A 21,432-nucleotide genomic window follows, 5' to 3' on the forward strand; every position below is an offset into this window, starting at 1 on the left:
TTTATTGCAGCTATAAAACTTATAACCACTCTCCTGCAAAATGACCAGAATGAAGTTAGCCCACTCTAGCTCTCAGTGGCTCGATTGTGATAAACAAGTCAGAGAGGTTTTGAGCTGGAATAAGTCTTCTGAAACCCTCCGGCTCAATAATCAAACAGTAACAAAACACTTTTGAAAAATCCATGCAGGACTTAAACAGCTGGAATGTGAGGAAAAGACAAGGTACAGCCACAGATGAGGGGGCGACGACGAGCAGATGGGGAGCGTTTGAGACCCGACACTGGGCACACGCACAAACCTTTAATGCAAATAGCAGTTCTACAGGAAAACATTGAGAATTTTTGCGGTCATGATTAGAATACAGCTACACACGACAACTCCGGGCCCGAAAGCGACACGGTCCGGGCAGTCTTCAATGAGGAAACCGACAATTACATCCAGAAGACTTCCAACCACTTAGCACAATCAACCCATAGTGCATTTAACTTATCGATAGCAATATCTATAAGTCTGTGTATACATGATGTGTATATGTAAATATATATCCTGGAAAGTTAAAAGACTTGATGCATTTCAACAGTTTAATGGACAATTTCTTATAACTAAAATCAGTGGAGAGGAAGAAGTCCATTTTACAAACAGATCCTCAAGATGAATGCAATCCTGCAGGAGAACAAAAAGCTGTGCGGCCCTTTGGTCAGCTCTCCAAGACCAGAGCTGCAGACCCCAAATAAGTGGGGGTGGGGGGTGGTATCTCTATCATACAATTGTTTTGAAACACACACACGCATATACACACACGACAGACGAATCACTACATTGCGCATTTACAAGTCAACTATCGAATTTGTACACATTGTTGAGACGAGACCCTATCATGGAGCCATTTTAATATTTATTTATTTTTTTTAACATCTTTCACTTTGTTTTGCGGAAATTTTACAAATGTCCCCCCACACCCACGCACAGAATTTACACCCCATGTCTAGCAGCGACATGTAGGACATATCTTGTAGTGGAAATGTGCTGCCGGGGTGCATTTATTTCGTGGAAAGAATGAGGGCGACGATGAGCCCATAGAGACCCAAGACCTCAGCGAAAATCAAGATGAGGATCATGCCCACGAAAAGCCGCGGCTGCTGAGCCGTGCCCCTCACACCCGCGTCGCCCACTATGCCGATAGCGAAGCCGGCCGCCAGCCCGCTCAGGCCCACGCTCAGGCCGGCTCCCAGGTGGAGGAAGCTCCTTGAACACGGGGACAGAAAGTCTTGGTCAGCACATGATGAAATATAAATTGTGTTCGATTAGCAGAGGTTAGGAGTAAGTCGCACATGTGTAAATTATAAGTCTCAAGTCTTAACCTTTAAGTTTCAACCAAAAGTTACTGTGGTGTGCAAAAAAATAATTACACAGACACACATATGTATATATATATATATATATATACACACACACACACACAAATAATAATATGAATATTTTTAAAATTGAATATTCCATCGATTATTTGGAAAAATAGATTTTGCATTCTTAAACAACAGAGTGTAAGGTGCCGTTATTATTTTTGGCCATTTGGAGGCGCTATTATCACATCGTAGTATTGTGACGTTTGTATGGTTATAAAAGTCGTGACTTGGCCTGGTGAGTGATGTGGGCGCCAACGGATGATTGTAAAGAGTTGACTGCCTGTTGAGTAACTGAATCCGTTGTGGTCACCGGCAGCTCATGAATAAATGTGCTTACTACTCGTTTGTTTTCTTACAGTTTTGTTCAATAAAGCGACTGAAAGTGCACTGGTATCACTGTATATTTTTGACCACTTGCAGGGGCATTAAAATACATTCTAGCTAGTGATGATAGGCTATATTAAATGATCTAACAGTGATATATTGCCTTATGTGTTGGCAATTGTATACATGTGGTTGTACACATTGGACTTTAGTTTTTTTCATTAAATAAAAGTGTGAAATAATCCCAAACATTGGACATTCTGTCTTTTATGGATGCTCCGCCGGTCTTGCAACCATCAAATAAATGGAGAAAAGGTAAGCAAAAACTGCTATTCATTTCAGGTCCGGGATATATGTACACACACACACAGTAGTTATCAGGATATAAAGTTTTGTCCATATGGCACAGCACTACAAAAAAAGAATGTAAGGAGCGTGGTGGAAGCCAACTCACTTGTAAAGGCTGACCCGCTCTGTAATGTTGTTGGCAATGAGCACCGCTACAACGAGGCCATAAATGGCGATGATACCAGCCATGACCACGGGGATGATGGACTTCATGATGAGCTCCGGCCTCATCACAGACATGGCGGCGATGCCCGTGCCGCTCTTGGCCGTGCCGTAGGCCGCTCCCAAAGCTGTCGGAGGAGAGGACGGAACGAGACGGGTTAGATTTGCACAGACTGGACATCACGCATGAATAAAAACAGATGTAAAATAGTCATGACACTTTCAGTTCCTCCTAAAAGTCCAATATGCTGACACTGGGGAATATCTGCTTCCATTTAAACAGAAACACTTTTCTACACTTCACTTTAAGTCCCTCTTTCTGAAATGGTTTAATTAATTATACATTCAATATTGAATAGAAGCCGATGTGAGAAGACGGCAAGTACATTGCTGTGAAAAACTACTTACCCCTTTTGTGATGAATGATTTTTTGGGGGGGCATATTTACCACAAATGCTTCAGATCATCACACCAATTTTATTTATTTGACAAAGAAAGCCCAAGTAAATAAAAAAATGCAGTTTCTAAATGAATTTAGAAGGTTGAAAAAAATCCAAACCTATCTGGCCCAGCATGAAAAGCTAAATGCCCCCCTGAATGTAGTAACTGGTTGTACCACCCTCGCCAGCAATAACTGAAATCAAGCGTTTGCGATAACTAGTGATGAGTCTGCTATCAATGAGGAGAAATGTTGGCCCAGGCTTCTTTGCAGAATTGTTTTAGCTCAGTTATATTGGAGGTTTTTTTTTTATTTTCACTTATAAAATGTATTCCATGTTAATCATCACTTCATATAATCTTTTGTTTTAGTGCAAGGATAAGAAAATAAACCTTATTCCTCTCTCTCTTTGATATTTCATTTCCACTTTGCTGCGTGACAAAGCCAGATGTCTGTGGTTGGGGGTGCTAGTTGCATGAGGCAGATGATAACAGCTCATTCATGTGTATAGATGGCCTCGCCAAAGTAGAAATGGGCAGATACTTCTTAGAAAGCAGCCATCAGGTTGTATTTGAAATGTCTCCTTGCATGCTAGTTTTTATTAAATTGTATCTCTGATTATTCCTAAAGTGCTTGGCTTGTCTCGTCTACTAAAGGGTTAACATTTTCCCCCCTTGACAGTTTGAGCATGAACTTGCTGTAAAAGGAAAAAATCAATCATTCCACAGCATCTCAATTGGATTTAAATTCAGCCCTTGACTTGGCAGCTTCAAACCTTTCATTTCGCTTTTTGGGCAGCAAGTAAACAGCTTATTCGCCATCAGTGTAGAGTCAGACTTTGACACAGAAAATACCACAATGCCACACATACATGTGCAAGCACAAGAGAAGGACAATTACATAGATTCAAAATTAGCAACCAAACAGAGCTGGTGAGAATTTGGCTAAACAGGTTGTGAAATGACTCCCAGGTGAGGCTTAACAGCATCGTAAGATGAAGATTACTATGCTTTCCATCTTCTTCAGTCAAGCACGTCTTTCTATTAATCAATACACACCAAATTGTATACTCGGCCTGTGACCAAAAGACACAGATGTGCACAGTGTTCTTCGCAGAACTCTTAATAGCATCTGAAAGGCCTCAAGAGACATCTTTGGGATGCTCTCTTAACTAATTTCTCGTGGCAATGTGTTGAGAGACAATGGTGGACTGCGCAGCGCCATGTAATGATTAGCAGTGAGGCTTTCTGGGAAATGGATATAGACACGGGGCAATCACTTAACTGTGCACACAGAGGCATCCGCCAAGTTATATGACTGATTTGGTCAATACAAGGTTAAATCATTGTTGAACTGGAGCAGAACTGAGCACTTTGGGCCAAGAATAAAAACACTACCAACAACTTCCCTGATGTACATGTTCATTTCAAAACAGAAGCTATAAAAGCTTATATAGTGGTACTTTGACTTTTCTACCGCTAAAATGATTAATCTACACTCCCATTTGCCGACTTCCATGTCACTCACCAGGCCAGGCCCCACCACCAAGCCACACACACTCAAAACCACAGATAAAGAGTGGAATGTTAGGATTGTGATCAAGTGGACAACAATATATGCACTTCAAAGGCACGTTTTGCTGTTTATGAACTTGGTTCATGGGATAAATTAAATGTCCGTGTCTATATGTGCCCTGCAACTGACTGGCGACCAGTTCAGGGTGTAGTCTGCCTTTCGCCTGAAGTCAGCTGCGATAGGCTCCAGCACCCTGCGACCCTAACCAGGATAAGCGGTGTTGAAAATGGATGGATAAATCCAGGTACCACAGTGCTCCGATATCCATTATTACCCAACAAGGTAATAAATAAGATCAAGTAACATTATCCAGTAGCAACTCCATTATTTCTGGGCGTGTGCGTCATCATCAGTAGAGCGTGACAAGACACAATGGAGTCCTCAAACATAAGCATTCAATTCAGACTATGAAATATGTCATGTGTGGCAGCTCCTGCAGCTGGTGCGGTGTGTACCGAAAACCCCTAGATTTTATTCCTAATCCACTCAGATCTGGCTAAAAGCTTTTACATTTTTTTTCCTCCCTACTAATGATTTGTTTGATGAGAAGCTCCAGTGACGTCTTGTGATGTCAGAGCAACAAAAGATGTTGAAAGCAAAATGCTCAGGCGTAGTAGATTAGACTGTTCTGCAGAGGAGGGAGACAAGGAAATACTGGTCCAATATCGGGATCAGTCGTGAAGATCATCAATTATTCTGGCAACTGTGTGGAGTTGATTACTAGTGTATTCTGCTCAATACAATATTGGCATGAAAAGACAAGTTCAAAACATTCAGAATTTCTTTCTTCACAATGTATTATTTTGTGTAGATGCCAAAAGGTGAGTTCAATGATTTAATAATGTTTGTGTAAAATGCTAGTGTGCATATTTATTTACTGATATGTGATGTCACATCAGTTTGGGCTAGAGTGTCATTTAGGCTAGGATGTTAGCTGATACTATTGATGGGCCTCATGCGAAGGTTGTTTGTTTTTTTGTTTTGAATAATTTAACTACTCAATACTGTTGTTGTATGCAACATGCGTTCATGATTGCGTACAGGCTAAATGTATGCTGTTGGTGCTTTATGATCCTCTCAGTTTTAAGTGCTTTGCTGCCATCTTGTAGCATCTATCCATCCATTTTCTGAGCCGCTTCTCCTAGGGTCGCGGGCGTTCTGGAGCCTATCCCAGCTATTATCGGGCAGGAGGCGGGGTACACCCTGAACTGGTTGCCAGCCAATCGCAGGGTACATACAAACAAACAACCATTTGCACTCACATTCACACCTATGGGCAATTTAGAGTTGTCAATTAACCTACCAAGCATGTTTTTGGGATGTGGGAGGGAGGAAACCGGAGTGCCCTGAGAAAACCCACAGGGAGAACATGCAAACTCCACACAGGCGGGGCCGGGGATTGAACCCCGGTCCTCAGAAGTGTGAGGCAGACACTCTATCCAGTCATTCACCATGCCGAACACTAACACTACCTTGAGGTTTAATAACTAGTCCGAAGAGCCATGCAGCCTCTTGTTGTGTCAATAATATCCTTGGGGGGTTGAAATAAATAAATAAATTAATTTTAAAAAAGGGAGGGATCGGATCCATCAGCAGAAAATAAAACAACCTATAAAACACCAAACAGCATACATGAGCCAGCCTAAAGCTCTAGTAGGTTGATCTTACATATTCAAATATATTTTAAGTCATTATTAAGTCACGTTCAGAGACGTAGTACTAAGGTATGCGTTTATATCGACATTTCAGAAGACCAGTCAGACGGCCAGTGCAGTCAGAAGGCTCGTCATGTGATTGTCATGTGACTTGGTATCATTCCTTTGAACAATAAGGAAGTTACCCCTCTGAGCACAGTTCCTAAGCGTTTGCAAAAGAAATGACAGTTGTTACATTACATACTTTATGATGATGAAGGTTTTTAATCACACTACACTTGTTGATGAAATAGGTTCCTTTTCAGATTGATTCCAGTCCGACAGAAGAAAAAAAAACAGACTTCATGGCCAGATTGTATTTTAGATATACTTCTATTGAACGATATCCAGCGTATCATCTACATTGATACATAACACAAACTATGCTGCAATTGTGCATATTTAAGATAAAAGATGGGCTGCAGTTCAAGCAATCCTGTACTCTTTTTGGTATATGTAGCAAGTAACACTACTACTAGAATACAAATGTAATTAATAAGACCCAATTTGAAACTTCTGTTTAGCGAGACCATTATTATAATCTCACACGTTTATTTTTGGTCAGTCTGTGTGTCAGTCTTGATCCCATTTTCTACTTTGTTGGTTGTAGTACATTATTAGTACTTGTGTTCAAATATGTGAATACTGCTGCTCTGAGAATTTATTTTAATGAAGTATCTGTCTGTCTGGCTCAGGTTGAGGCTAAGTTAGTGGACGTTAGCTTTAGCACTCTTAGCTCAAATGCCTGTCGTGTTGGAGCATGTAATAATGTGATAAAACGACTAAAGGACTAAACCGAAAGCAAAGAAATGAATTTATAAGAAGAATTAAGGAATCAACAACGACATTTGCGAGGTAGCTTCATGGCCAACTTAGGGTTTGTCATTTTGAAAGAACTTGCTCGAAACTGTTGGCGTATAATGACATAAAAAAAAGTCGCCATTTTGTTAAGAAGAATAATATAAAATTTTAAAAAACGAAATAAAGAAAAGATTGAGTGATAATTACCGCTAAACACCATCGCCGCAGAGGCACCCATCACTGCGAAGAACGGAGAGTATTCGGGACCTTCGGTCGACATTGTTCCACACAAGATATATATTTAAATAATAATAATAACTAAAAAAAAAATGTGGGAGTTGACGACGTCGAGTGACAAAAGGGATCCCAGGCAAAAGCCCGCAAGCTCGGGTTTGAGGCTGATGACGAAGGGAAGGGGAGATGTTTGTACCTAAGCTAGCAGTCTATGGTGTAACGACTCAGTCACGACTCTTGCGATAAATACCCGGCGCAGAGGCACAAAATGGCGAAGCGGAAAATATCACCTGACCAGCGTAGAAGCCATCAAACACGGCTATTTATGTTTACATTTAGCGAACATTGACAATTAAGCTACTCTTCTATATTAAAATACTATAAACAGCTTTGACGTAAAAATTATACGAAAAGCTTTATTTTATTTTGTGTAAATTGCTGATTTTCGTCACTCATTTCTTGAAGGTCACCCCTATAAAGGAGTGGAATTGGTATAGTCCGCTGCAGGCTCCCTTTTGATGTATAGTGACCCTTTGGAGGCAGCAGCAGCAGGATTCAAGGATTTAACGCCGATATTAATGCATTATATTCTTAGTTTGCAGTGTCTTATAAGCACATAATGAGAACGAAAAAAACAAACATTGGAATTATGTTATGCATGATTTAACGCCTTCATCGGTATAGCCCTGTAAAGAAGCTATTCATGCAATGACACTGATTTGGCAGTCTTATAAAGACCTAAAAATGAAATCTAAAAAAAAAACATACTACCAAACACTGAAAGTATGTTATGCAGGATTTAATGTCTGTGTTTGCAGTGTCTTATAAACACATACTGTAATTTTATTTGTTTAACATTTTTATTGGCATATCATTTAACAACCGAATAATGCAATGCACTTGATAGTTTGTAGTGTCTTAAAAAAACTCATAATCTGAACCAAAAAACAGCCTACACTTATGAACATTGTAAGTAGGTTACATAGGATTTAATGCCATTTAATGAACTGATATTTTAACACAAACGGTGGAGCAACACAAGTAGACATACAATATCATCTGTGAAAAATGACTATTATTGTAGATTACTGAATCACTGAGAGTAGTGGTGACTCTTCTTCATTTGTGTCTGTATGCCTGTATTATACTGCACCCCCGTTGGCCAAGGCAGGAACACCAGAAGGAGCGTCACGATGAATTGAGTTCAAGCATTAAAGCATAATGCACAAGCTGTTTAATTCTTTACATTCTATTTGACGATGTTATTACTCTGTTTTTTATAAAGTACAATATTATAAAGTGCCTAAATGTGCTGCTGCATCATTTGTGTTCAAATAGCCATTGCTTAAAGTATTATAACACTGCCACAAAGATGCTTTTCATTAGTCCGTCCATGTCGTTTCCCATTGTGTTAGCATCAAGTTAGCAGACTTTAAGGCAAAGTTATGTGGTTGTTTTAACTTCTCTTTGTGTTTGACAGTAAGCTTAAAGTGGGAGTGGCATTAAACAGCTTAAAGTCTCTTTTTCAAAGTGCTGCTTGTTGTGAAGTGAGTTGAGTTCACTGCTACTATTCAGCGCTCATATCTCAAATTTCTGCTCGCAAGTCAAAGCAAAAATAAATCGTCCGAACGAAAGCTCGCGTCTCGAAAAACACGCAAGTCCAATCACTCATATCTCAAGGCACCATTGGCTGTGCTCAATGAGAGAGTATCTGTGTCACTACATTGCATGTGTTCACACCTATTCCAGCATTTTGCACCATGACCCTACAGTGCAGCAGCGGGTGCTTTCCGGTGAGCTGTGACATGCTGCAACATGGGGCACAGGAGTGAGAAAATTTGAGGCAGTGTGTGCATGGTGGAGTGCATGAGAGGGGGGTGGCTGCTGAGAAATCCCCGCTCCTCCAGGCACGTGAGGGGATGGGGAGCTAGTGTGTGCGTCAGAAATCGCTGGTGCGCTCCCTGCGCCTCCTCATCCTCCATCCTTCCTCCTCCGCAGTCCAGTCAGCACTAGAGAAGGCCCCCCTCCCCCTCTGTGTAACACTGAAGCGCCTTCACACGTGATGTCATTTCTATACCGCCACCACAGGCCTTAAGCCTTAAGTGGCTTTTTCAACCAGTATCCTACAAAATTACATTTGGGTGACAATGTTAAGTTACAACAATCAGGTATAGACAGACAAGCTGACATTTGTAGTATCATTGTCCTTGTTGAGAGCCTCTGTAAAGGGGAAATGTGACAAATTCTCACAAGGCCATGATGAGGTCACATTGCTACTCTAAATGCAACATGTTTCCCCCCCTCACATGACAGAAACATTGAAACATCCTATTAGATTGTCTCCTATAGTCTGCTTAATTTTTTCTTTTAAAAAGGGGGGCTGGTGGAAAAGAGGCCTGTCACAGTACAGGGTTAAGACATAAGCATCTTATTGCAGGGGCTGGAAAGCGTGGTCTTCAAGTGATGCTCCTGACCAAACCCCAAAGCAGCAGGCTAAATATAGAAAGCACATGTGATTAGCAGAATCCTCAATGAACAAACAGTGCAGCCTTGGCAGGCTGAAGTCAACGGCACTTATCGTAAAGAGGGAATTACTGTGCCACTTTGCCATCCGAGATATTACATCTTGCGGGCAGGCATTACGCTGCAACACCCACTCCAAATGGATTGGCTGTTTTAACAATGATTTACAATATGAATGCTTTAAAACCCACATTTAATACTACACAGTGTCTACCAAAACAATGGCTGATTTTTCAACTGAGGTCAAACAGATTTAAAAAAAAAAAAAAAAAAAAAAAAAACTCATTTTAAAATAAATAACTAACTAAATAACTGTATATTACAAATAGGTGTGGATGTCTGTGGAAAAAAATTCCAGTCATGCAGTTTAGACAGACACTTCCTCAAAATACAACAAAAATAGAGGTATATGTGAGTTATTTCTTTCCCTCATGTATCTATTTTTATGAACTTTTAAGTGCATTTAAAAGAATTTACAAGCATCATTGAATTAAATAGCAACTGACTGCACCAACAAAGATTATCTCTGGTGTTAAAGGAAATAAAATTGGAGTAGCAACCTAGAGAATGATTCATTAGTGGGGGGGGGGGGGGGCGCCGACGACGACACACACAAGGAGATGGAATTAGAGGTTTAAATTCAAGGTCAGCTGACATTAAAACACATCTGGCGTAGGTGAATGAAGTAAAGAAAAAAGTCAAGACATGAGTCGATGAAAGGATAGAGCCGCATTATCACATGTATTACACTCTTGACCTTTTAATACACATTTAACCATACAGATGTACAAATATCAAAAGGTTGCATAAGTGGGAGAACATATTGCCAAAGTGACCACTATTCTGGACTTTTTGTTACCATTGTCATTAGAGGACGGAAAACTCAAATGGTAAAACACGAGAGCCACCATTACTTTTCAACCACATAAGCATTTCTCACAATTCACATTCCTTTATTTATTTAAAAAAAAAAAAAAAAAAAAAAAAAAAATGGCCTGCTTAGCTGTCACTCACTTGGCAGCTCTGGCATAAACATAGTGCAAAATGGCAACACTGAAATGCATCACAGATACTAGTCACAAGCACAAATCACATTAATTTCGTTAGAGCTCGTACAGCTATATGACCAAAACTTCAGCTAACAAATCCACTTATTATTATCACATTTGAATCCTGTTTATCCAAGATTTAAAAACACTTTATGGCGGCACATATTTCAGGAACAATATACCAGCAACATCAGATGTGGTCACTGATGTTTCTTTAGGACTGCACTTAGTTTTAGTGTGAATTTGGTAGTCTTGAAATGAACAACTTCACATAAAAACAAATTTACATTCAGATTTACAAATTTAATTGCTCCTCAGTATGGATATGAATGCAACACAGACGACATGACATGAAACTGTACACATTATCAGGCTAGTTATGAACATTTATACATAAAAATAGACAAAACTGAAAAACATGACATTTTGTTCATGATGAAATAAGGTCCATAAATACAATCAAGAGTTAATTTGCAGGACGGCTGTATTTTGCAGGAAATGTTTTCACCTAAAGTTGGACGTGCATTCAGATGTTTAGAGAAGGCCGAATTAGTTTCACCTCTAAACGTTATAGTGCATTTTAGGTTCATATGAAATTTTACCCGAAAGCTGAATATCTCCAACTTTTTGTGAGTAATGTGCGTTAGATTAAACGCTTCACGCTGTTGGGTTGTTTAAAGTGGACGTAGCATTATGTGGCCATGGCATCCTGGAAGCCCCACGTTTCCAGCAGGGCCACTTGGAAGCTCTCGGCACACAGTGGCAGGTTGTCGAACGTGGTGCAGCAGCCGGTGCGCCCGTGGTTCAGCTCTGAGTCAATGTACAGAGCGTTGCCTTCACCGCCACCTGACCAGGGAACGCAGAGTTGGTGGTATTTCAGAAATATTTATTTTTCAGCAAGATTTTGGCCCGCCCACATTTTGGTCACATATGAGGTAATGGCACTTCCTCATTGAACTACTACATATTCTGCTATAATTTTTGATGATTTAAAGTTTGGATGTTTTTTTTTTTTTTTTTTTTTTTTTTAAGACAATAAGGAGTGAAAATAGTGATAGTGAAACATTTTAGTAGGCTTGTTTTTGTCTGTTTTGTCAAACAATTGTGATTTTTTTCGCCTTTTCGTGACATATAGGTCAGATGAGCGCCACCTGAGTGTGAGACTGCAGTCAGATTGGATCTGATTTATAGCCACATACGAAAGAGGCCTACGTTGGATTTGGGGGTCGGTGGGGGAAAAATCGGAATTATACTGTTATACTGTTCACATTGACACAAAAATATCAGGTACATGTCTCATATGGGCAAAAAACAAAAAGCCAAAACATAGCCTTAGTTTTAATACTTTTACACTAATTAAGTCTTGGACCTAATTAAATCTTGGACCCAACCTTTTTAGATTTCTCTGAGACTTAACCTTGGATTTAGACTAGTCTTAACCTATGACTACTGTAGCCGTAGACTTAGTTTGACTACTCTTACACTTCGCCTTGGATTTGATTGGCTAAAATTAATTTTAGACTTACTCTTGGATTTATACTAGTCTGAGACCTACTTAGATTACTTTTAGAAATAGACTAGTGTTGGATTTAGACTACTGTAGAACTGGACTTAGTTTAACTACTCTTACACTTGGGTGTTGAGTAGATTACTTTCAGACATGGTCTTGGATTTAGTTTTGGATTTAGATTACTTTGAGATTAGTCTTGGATTTAGACTACTCTGAGACCTACTTATCTTAGTTTTTCAGTTAGTCTTTGTTGCACTTTTCTTGATAGTGGCCTAAACTTGGACTTAGTCTTAAATTAAATGAGACCACTACATGTTAATCTGGGCTTGTTTAGCTGAACACAGAGCTATTACCTTGTTGTATGTATGGAAACAGGTGGATATGCAGGTTAACTGTACCTTCTGTCATCTAGTGGATAAGCATTGAACTGTTCTGCCTGTCACTACATGTCACTAGGTGAAATTGGATCATTGCTCACAATGATTGGAAATCACTGCATCAAAGAGTGTTCTTTCTGCCACTTACCTATGATGATAGAGTCAAAGTTCCCAGCCATGAACATGGAAGTGTTCCTTGAGTTGAGGTTGAAGTGGCGGGCGGACAGGAAGGGTGACAGCTCACCGGCCGCCTTCTCTGTCTGCTGCAAACTACTTACGACAGAGTTTTGGCCCTCGGAGGGTTCCGCATCCTCCTGACCCTGAGTCTTGACGGCGGAGGCTAATTCTGGGTGGCGGATCACCACCCACTCATAGCGCTCCATCTCCGGCTTCAGCTGACAACAAACAATTAGGATTCGGTCAGGCATTAACCGGACACTGCACTAGAAACACCTGCACGACTCATGAGATCCTAAACTGCCATGTAGTCAGCGAGGATGCGCTTTGAATTACGGAAGCAGAAAATGCAAAAACATTTAATTAAATCAATATAACAAATAAATAACCTAGCCATAACTAGAGGAAAAGTAAAATAAACCACACGTTCGCTGTACACATCATCTTTAGGTTGCCAATTCCTGACATCAGTTCAGTCCCTCTACTTTGGTGTCATGTTACGAACTTACGACCCGACGAATTACATCTGGATAAGGTTACAGCAGTTTCGGATCACACCGTGCTTGAACATGTGTGCGTACGATGAGTGTTTTGTGCAGAGATCAGTGGCAAGCAAATAATTCACACATAGAAGATATCTCATTTCTATTATCAGCGCAGGAAACTCACCTACGCACCACACAGACTGGTTAGTTAGTTTTTTTGTTTTTTTTTCAACATGACAACATGGTAAATTGGTTCTGCAAATTGAAGCGAATGACGCTGAACTCAAGAGCATGTGAAATTAGAGTGAACAGCATCCTCTGCTGGCTATAATGCGATAACGCAGTGAATGAAAGCTTTTTTATTGGCGATATAATATGAAGCACCAGAAAAAAAAAAAAAACATAAATATAAATTAAAAAAACTCAACTAACCCTGAAGACGAAGCACTCCCCTGTGCCAAAGAAACTTAGCTTGTTGCCTCCCCTCTTGCGTTCTTCCCAATCAGTAGACAGGAAGGCTCCGCATACCTGAGCCCAAACGAGTGTTGTCATGATTCATTAGGCTCCATCCTTAATCATGTTTGACATTTGTTTTTAAATTTGCTGCCTTACATCTCCGTCTGTGGTTCGGATAAGGAGCAGCGTGGGCTCGTAGCCTTCACAATGCTCGTAGAATCTGGGTGAAGAAGTTCCACAGTTAACTTGCTGCAAAGAATCCAATGTACATTCAACACAAAATTAATTCAAGGCACACATGCTTGTCAACTAGGGTGGCTCGGGTTGAACAAAAGACTGACCGTAGTTTACTATAGAATAACTGATTCAACGCGTGTAGTTAAAGTAAAAAGGTCTCTGAAACGTACTTGAGTACAAAATATTAATTTGCACTGTCAATTACATTCAAAACCCATTTGGATAAATTAAAAAAGTAAGAAGACTACATTGATAAAATAGGGAATAGAAATTACAAATACCCATTTTCTCAATTAGGGAGTAAAAGTGAAAAGTCGTTTGAAGAATAAATACTAAAACAAGTAGAATGTACAGTACCTGTTGAGGCTGCAGCCATGTGTGGAGGTGGTGAAGAGGAGCTGCGGTTGGCACAAGGCAAAGCGCTCGGGAATCCACGACCAGATGTCCCGCATCTCCTTAGCGCTGACAATCTCAGAGGAGAAAGTGTCCGGGTTAAGTGCCAGCTGTACGTTCCTCCTGGAGATGCCGCAGGAAGAAACACACAGGAAGGGATGGTTAATCATCCACTTCTAAGGTTGGTGAGTGGTTTGAATAGACAGTACAGCAGTGATTCCCAGCAATTGTGCCAAGGCACATTAATATAATATGTCGTGAGAGACTGCCGGGTGTGAGAAACTATCCAATTTAACTTAATCGGTCTGATTGAGTGCGGCACGGTGGGCGACTGATTAGAGCGTCTGCCTCACAGTTCTGAGGAGCGGGGTCAATCCCCGACCCCGCCTGTGTGGAGTTTGCATGTTCTCCCCGTGCCTGCGTGGGTTTTCTCCGGGCACTCCGGTTTCCTCCCACATCCCAAAAACATGCGTGGTAGGTTAATTGAAGACTCTAAATTGCCCGTAGGTGTGAATGTGAGTGCTAATGGTTGTTTGTTTATGTGTGCCCTGCGATTGGCTGGCGACCAGTTCAGGGCCGATGATAGCTGGGATAGGCTCCAGCACTCCCGCGACCCTTGTGAGGATAAGCGGCTCAGAAAATGGATGGATGGACGGTCTGATTGATGATTATTTAATTCAAATAACATCTTTGTTTATCTGTATATGCCAGCAATTTATTGTGACAAGCAAACAATTAACTATCAGCTTTGTGTTCAACTAAACAGCCCCAGATTTCACAACCAGTAAATTATTTTAGTAAATTGAGACATCAGCATCATTTTCAGTAAATAAATGTGTGACATTTTTGTTTGGTGGTGTGCTGTGTGTTCTTTCTAAAATATATGTGCCTTGGATCAATAAAGCCTGGAAGCACTGGACTACAGTATATGGACAAAAGTATTGCGACACCTAAACGGCCAATTTGGTGTTGGGCTAAATTACTTATTTCTGAATTATTCATTCTAAAACATTTTGGACACTTTTATTCCAACTTTGTGGGTACAGTTTGGGAAACAAGGAGGTTGATATTAAAGAACTTGAATGGAGTCCTCAACTCAAGCCAATCAAACATGTTTGCCATACAACAAAGCAGAGTAGATTTGATTTGTTGTAGCTGACAAATGCAGGATTGGCTAGATTTTCTTCTAGTTTTACTGAAGTTTCTGTAGGTGTAATCACCGGGTGGTGGCAACACTTTTATCCATATATCTACAATTGTGGCATAAAATGGAAAGCAATGAATGGAGATCATAGATGATAGGCGAGAACCCACCTAAATCTGAACCAAAAGTGGAAGAGAGTGAAGATGAGATGGAAGATTGATGGAAGAACGTTGCAAAAAACAAATGAGGAAACAAGGACAGAAAGTGAGACAAAGATACAAGAGAAACCATCTCATGGGGACAAAAAAATAAATAAATATAGCGAAACCCTCCGTATTCGCAGTTAACAAACTCACCTATTAGTGTTTCCGGCCCACCCCCCGTGCATTAAATTTCCGTTAGCCCATCTATGGGGTTTCACATTATATGGTAGCAATAGCCGACACTCATAAAATGAAATTATATGGTATGGTTGAACATTACGGTGTTTAAATATATTTTTAATTATCCTTTGTTTCAGTCAGTTTTACAGTTAACGTCAACTGTGAGTGACAAATAAAAAGCTTGAAGCAAGCACGCGTTGCCTTTTCTTTTTTTAAAAAGTGTGTTTAATTAGGTTAAGTGTGAATTAATAAATTTAAATGTGTTTATAGTGTGTGGGAAGAGTAAAACTAATTAAAAATAACTAACTCGCAATATCGCAGATTTTCAACTCTTGCGGGTGGGTCAGGAATGTATCCCACGCGATAAACGGGTTTACTGCAGTGACGTTTTAGTGCATTTTTGATTGATGAAATGCATTAATTCTACCTCTTCTGCTTGACAGTGATGCCCTTTTGTTGAAGGGACTTCTCATTGGTGAGCTGCAACAAAGTGATCTCCTTGCGGCTCAGCAGGCGAATGGAGAAGGCCTTCTCCAGCAGCTTATCAGGCGTGACCACCGAAGCGATTCCTTTGACGAAAGCCTGAATGTCCGACCTGACTTTCCCGGAATCCTGCTGCTGGTCGGCTTGCGCCCCTGCGGCTCCCGCCTTGTGCTTCCGGTAGAACTTGAGTAAAGCAATGGCCATGCGGTACAGAATCTTGTAGCCCTCCACCAGGTAGACATCCATGACGCGGACTATGTGGCTGAAGGGCAAGTCGCCGAGCACCCAGCGCTGCCAGTCCGAGTAGACCTCCAGAACATCCTGGGCCGTGGCCACGATCAGTTTATGAGCTGGCGCACAGTACTTGGTGGCCAGATCCCCGAAAGTCATGCAGCCCGACTCATAGGCTAGAAAGGTCTGATCCAAGAGCCGTTTTCCCGGCTCGTTACAAGCGAGTATGCGGCTCACGTGCTCGAAACACTGAGCCTCGTCGCCGCTAAAGTGCAGGAGCAAAGAAGTGATGGCTGGGAGGGAGGGGCAGTGGGAAATATCAGGAAACTGACCAGACAGGCAGCTGATTATGCGGTGGGCGGAGCCAACTGCATCGGCCTTCAGGCAGTAGCGCGGCACGGGGCTCCCGTCCACAAAGTCAGGCAGCGGGATGTTGGAGGACGGCTTCTTAGTGACCTCACTTCCCATGAGGTCTCGATAGACTTCTGCATCGGGCGTCACCGTGCGACAGGGGATGGTTTTGATCAGCTGCTGGTACACTTGCGCCCGAAGTTTGTGATTCTTGGCCCAGTAACCCTGACGAGCCATCTGCTTAAACTCTCTCAGGTCCTTGCAGTCTACCTTGGTGGGCCCGCTGCTCTTCGCCAGATCCCCCATCTGGTTCGTGTCCACAAAGGTGGCATAGTCCTCTTCAGCCATGGTGGGAAACTGAATGGGGCTCTCTGACAGTATTACTCCTCCACACAACTAATCACTGGCCTATTCTACTGAACAGCCCATGACTGTCACTGCAAAGATAACAGGAAAAAGGGAGAAATTAGCAGACATTTTGAGGAAAGAATTAGGCATAAAATAATGCGGACATTCCCAACCACTGTGCCTGTCCTAGAATTATTTTCCATTTAGCAGAAATAATGTATCTTTGTTCCTCTATCTATGGCAGCCACGTATCGTGACAAGCAGAACAATTAAAAGCCCTCCCACTTGATGGCAGAAGATACCTCGGTATCCACCTCTTGCCATTCATAAAACAGAATAGATTTGTGTTAAAAGATTTTTTTTCCCTTTGCTTCTCAGTACTGGCTGGTCACAGTAAATGTTTGCTATGAAACAGCATGATCCAATCCATTATCTCTTCAGAGCTGAAAAACATCTGAAAACTAGATCAAGTAAATCTGTGACGTGACGGGAATGCAAGTTCTCACCGGACTCGCTGGTCAACAAAACATCTTAATCAGCCAAGCTCATGTTAACGTAAGACTTTCCAGAAGTGTGAACGACATTTGGCCAAAAGGTTCTAAAAGTGGCATACTCAAAGAAGATTATTTAACACTGGTTTAGTGCGTGTCACATGGAGGGCTAAAGAGCATGTCCAAAGATCAGTTGCAACATACTGAAAAAGGTGTGTCTTCATAAACACTCTTTTCAAAGTGCTCATTTTACACAACAGTCAGACACACAGAACATTTGCGACTCACTCATAGTTAATCTCTGCACACACTGATCCTGATTTAACTAATTTCTAGCATTTTATCCACTTAAATAGCATATTTTCCCCATGATCCAATTCCCAAAAACATCTATCCACACAGCATATCAATTGTATGTAAAGAAAGGCAAGGGAGACTTTAGGCTAATGTGAATCTGCAGTCAAGGGGGTCAACTTGTAATTAAATATGCCTCATATATACAAATGACAACTTATTATAATAGTAATAATAATACAAATATAGGCGGCACAGTGGACGACTGGTTAGAGCGTCTGCCTCACAGTTCTGAGGACTGGGGTTCAATCCTCGGCTCCGCCGGTGTGGAGTTTGCATGTTCACCCCGTGCCTGCGTGGGTTTTCTCCGGTTTCCTCCCACATCCCCAAAACATGCGTGGTAGGTTAATTGACAACTCTAAATTGCCCGTAGGTGTGAATGTGAGTGAGAATGGTTGTTTGTTTGTATGCGCCCTGCGATTGGCTGGAAAACCAGTTCAGGGTGTACCCCGCCTCCTGCCCGATGATAGCTGGGATAGGCTCCAGCACGCCCGCGACCCTAGTGAGGAGAAGCGGCTCAGAAAATCCATGGATGGATGGAATACAAATATACATTTTCAACGATTGAAGCAGAAGTGTATAGATTTGCTAAAACACCTCAACACGTCATTTATCCGGCAGATAAATTTATACCTCAGATTTCTTAGAATGGCATGTAAAGTATTACCTCTCGCACTTACAAACCTCTCACTTGCACGAGTTCATCTAGGTCTATGGAGAAATAATCTCAGAGCATAATTACAGGCTTCTTTTATGATAATCTGACCTCAATAATCTTTGTGTCCTGCAAAAAGTCAAAGTGTCTGCCACCTCGTTCTACCAACATGCAGCTGCAAATGCATTGAAAACAATAATTGAGGCAAACATAAACGTGATCCTCAGAGAGGTAGGCAAAGTAAATTCACAAGGTGCATCGAAAAGAAATGCAAACAAATCTGTCTCAACCTCTCCCATTCATTCTCGCCAAGTTAGCATTGTTAGCATGACCTAGCCGCCAGCTGCCCATGTCCCACTGACACAATCTCCCACCATTTAAAAACAAACAGCTACCTACGAATCACATAGGCACAAACAGTCCAACTCGACAGACATCAATTAAAATAACTTCGTGAGAAAAAAAACCAAAAAACGTCGGCTAACGGTTTGCCATGGGCTAGCATAAATCTCACCTACCTCCGCATAAATTTGCAGGGCAGTCGTCTTTTCTCCTTTTCACTGTGAACTGGTGAGAAAGCAACGCGTGGACATCTCAACGCCTTTGTCAAAAAGGAGCAGGTACGCTTCCTTAGATCGCCAAAAGTGAGTGAGAGCGTGTCTTGGTGCGAAAAACAATGCAGATGTTGCTCCTACCTGGAGAGGGAGAGATGTCTTGAGACGTCAAGCGGCATTCAAGAGGGGAAGTCGCCTCGCGCATGCGCATTTGCTCCAAAGCGGCTCAGCCGCAAACTCAATTTGCTGCTGCACGGCAAGCACAACAGCTCAAATGAACTGATTAAAAATAGACATATTTTCTTAACGTTAAGACTAAAATCCCTCTCCTCTTTCTCCCAAGATCATATACACACTATTAGTATTTTTTTCCCACGCATAATGCAACACATACAGGCTACTTGTTTACATCCAGACTGTCAAAGTGGATGACAGTTGGACAGCAAGCACCCTAACAGGGAAACAAAACCTTCCTTTGTGCTGTGGTCAAAGTCAGCACCAAGACACAGCCGCCCAACACATGACACTTATTACTGATGATTAAATTGTGGAAAACCTGCGTGCCTTTTACAACAACTTTTATTTCTTTTTCTTCCAGTCATGTTGTCTCTCTGAGACACAAATATATTATGTAATTCATTTTCTAATACAGTACAGTACTTCAAAGGCTCTGGGTATCTCATCTGGACAAAAACTTTAAATGCATACATATGTTATATCAAGCCATCCATTTTCCACAGCTGGAACCTATCCTATCGTGTTACAGTGTCCTGAACTACAGATGTTTGTCAAATCAAGTGGTTATAAAAAATTCTTCACCCCCCTGTTCAAATGGCATTATTTTGATTATTTGTTGCTGAGTGTTTCAGTCATTTGAGGCAGAAAATTAAGAAAGCAGATCGACCAAAATTTGTGCGTATTTTGGGAACTAAGAGGTTAATAAAACGTAATAGAACACAGACCATTTCAAAAGCACCATTAATTTGAATTATAAACTGTGCAACTCATTTGAATTTGTTTTGAAATGTTTTCGAGAGGGCAAGTAGAAATAAACAACTGAAATAATGCGGTTGCACAACTGTGCACACGCTCTTATAAATAAGATGGGGCTGTGTTCTGAATGAACCAATTAAATTTAAACTCATGTTAAATGGAAGTGACCCATCATCACACATTTTTCTCTTTTTTTTTTATATCACAAAAACCTGGTATTTGAACATGGGTGTGGATACTTTTTATTTCTATCGCATGGTCGGCCTTTTAAAACAGAGCAGGAAAAATTGGGCCCGAGATGGATTTGGCTGTTTCCTAACCACCAACTACACTTTCTACTATACTACAACAACAACTACTACTACTACGACTGAGGCTTCTTTTGTGTCCACAGCTTCCACCTACTCTAAAAGGCTTATGCTGATCGATGTAGCATGAGAAGGTTGTTGGTTGAAGACAATATAATTCTACATGCCACGTAATGTCAGATTTATAAAATATTTCAATTTGGATGACAGTGAGACTTGTGCAGTGCAACCAGATGACTGGGATCGCATCGGAGTACAGTATGTACATGAATTACTAGGCATTTGTGGCAAAATGCCATGATTGTGCACGTGTATGTGTGTGAGGGAAAGCGAGAGACAGATGGGTCTAAAGCCAGTAAGCCTTCAGGGCCTAGCTTATGGAGGTTTATGGTCGTCAAATCTTTGCGCTCCCACACATCGCGTGACATCACTGCGTGCACAGTTTCATGAAGGGGTGCACAAACACAAAACCAAAATATGGATATGGATGGCGTTTAAGCTTTTGTTGAAGATCTTTAGTGGCCACAAAGTATTGAACTCTTTTGGAACCCTGTGTTTAAAATACAGTTTATTCATTGTTTCCTCATTAGCTCAACAGCTTTACCTCAATTGACTTACATGAGTTGGTGCGCTCAGCCAATCAGAGTTCAGCATACGTACTGCTGCTTAATTCCAAGAAGGAAAGGTGTGACAAATGGGCTCAGAAGTGATCTGTTATTTGTAGTCATGATAGACAGTATATTTTAACACTTTCTATTTCTGGCACAGTTGAGCTGGAAAGTCCTGTTTGGATGGATAAACAGTGTTTGCTTTACTGCGCTGTTCAAATGTACCGCCATTTCCATGACATGCTGAATGACAGTGAGAATTATCACATAGAGGCAGTAATACAAAAAACAACAACAAACACAATACAGAACAATTTTCAATCCAACTTGTGTTTTCCA

The 21,432-nt window shown here is 41.1% G+C and overlaps 2 protein-coding genes across 7 annotated transcripts in view; both read right to left on the reverse strand.

Moving 5' to 3' along the window:
- Positions 1-257: 257 nt before the first annotated feature.
- On the reverse strand, positions 258-7,235 carry atp6v0cb (ATPase H+ transporting V0 subunit cb). The gene is made up of 3 exons (XM_061755069.1): positions 6,957-7,235; positions 2,185-2,368; positions 258-1,245 (listed from the first exon to the last, which is right to left on the reverse strand). Exons 1-3 carry the CDS (start codon positions 7,027-7,029, stop codon positions 1,041-1,043), a joined length of 462 nt encoding a protein of 153 aa, XP_061611053.1. The 5' UTR covers positions 7,030-7,235; the 3' UTR covers positions 258-1,040.
- A 3,011-nt stretch (positions 7,236-10,246) lies between these two features.
- tbc1d24 (TBC1 domain family, member 24) overlaps positions 10,247-21,432 on the reverse strand; it is a 33,723-nt gene continuing 22,537 nt past the window's right edge. Inside the window, exons 1-7 of one of the 6 annotated variants that reach the window (XM_061756622.1) lie at positions 19,326-19,483; positions 16,145-17,219; positions 14,155-14,313; positions 13,717-13,780; positions 13,537-13,632; positions 12,591-12,837; positions 10,247-11,401 (exon numbers count right to left, since the gene is read on the reverse strand). In XM_061756622.1, the coding sequence (XP_061612606.1) occupies positions 11,247-11,401; positions 12,591-12,837; positions 13,537-13,632; positions 13,717-13,780; positions 14,155-14,313; positions 16,145-17,130 (1,707 nt within the window). In that variant the 5' untranslated portion in view covers positions 17,131-17,219; positions 19,326-19,483 and the 3' untranslated portion in view covers positions 10,247-11,246. Of the gene's footprint in view, positions 11,402-12,590; positions 12,838-13,536; positions 13,633-13,716; positions 13,781-14,154; positions 14,314-16,144; positions 17,220-17,636; positions 17,852-18,202; positions 18,279-19,144; positions 19,484-21,432 lie in introns of those variants that run through there. The other 5 variants (XM_061756624.1, XM_061756621.1, XM_061756626.1 and 2 more) reach the window with 5 other exon arrangements.

This window comes from Phyllopteryx taeniolatus, chromosome 19, assembly GCF_024500385.1.
Source record: "Phyllopteryx taeniolatus isolate TA_2022b chromosome 19, UOR_Ptae_1.2, whole genome shotgun sequence".
Lineage (NCBI taxonomy): Eukaryota > Metazoa > Chordata > Actinopteri > Syngnathiformes > Syngnathidae > Phyllopteryx > Phyllopteryx taeniolatus.

Bases quoted from the DNA above. Each gene is read 5' to 3' on its own strand.
- atp6v0cb (XM_061755069.1), bottom strand. From the start codon at position 7,029: ATGTCGACCGAAGGTCCCGAATACTCTCCGTTCTTCGCAGTGATGGGT. The intron at 2,369-6,956 runs GTAATTATCACT...CTCCTCCGACAG, and splicing joins TGCGGCGATGGTGTTTAGCG to CTTTGGGAGCGGCCTACGGC. The intron at 1,246-2,184 runs GTGAGTTGGCTT...CCCGTGTTCAAG, and splicing joins GAGCGGGTCAGCCTTTACAA to GAGCTTCCTCCACCTGGGAG.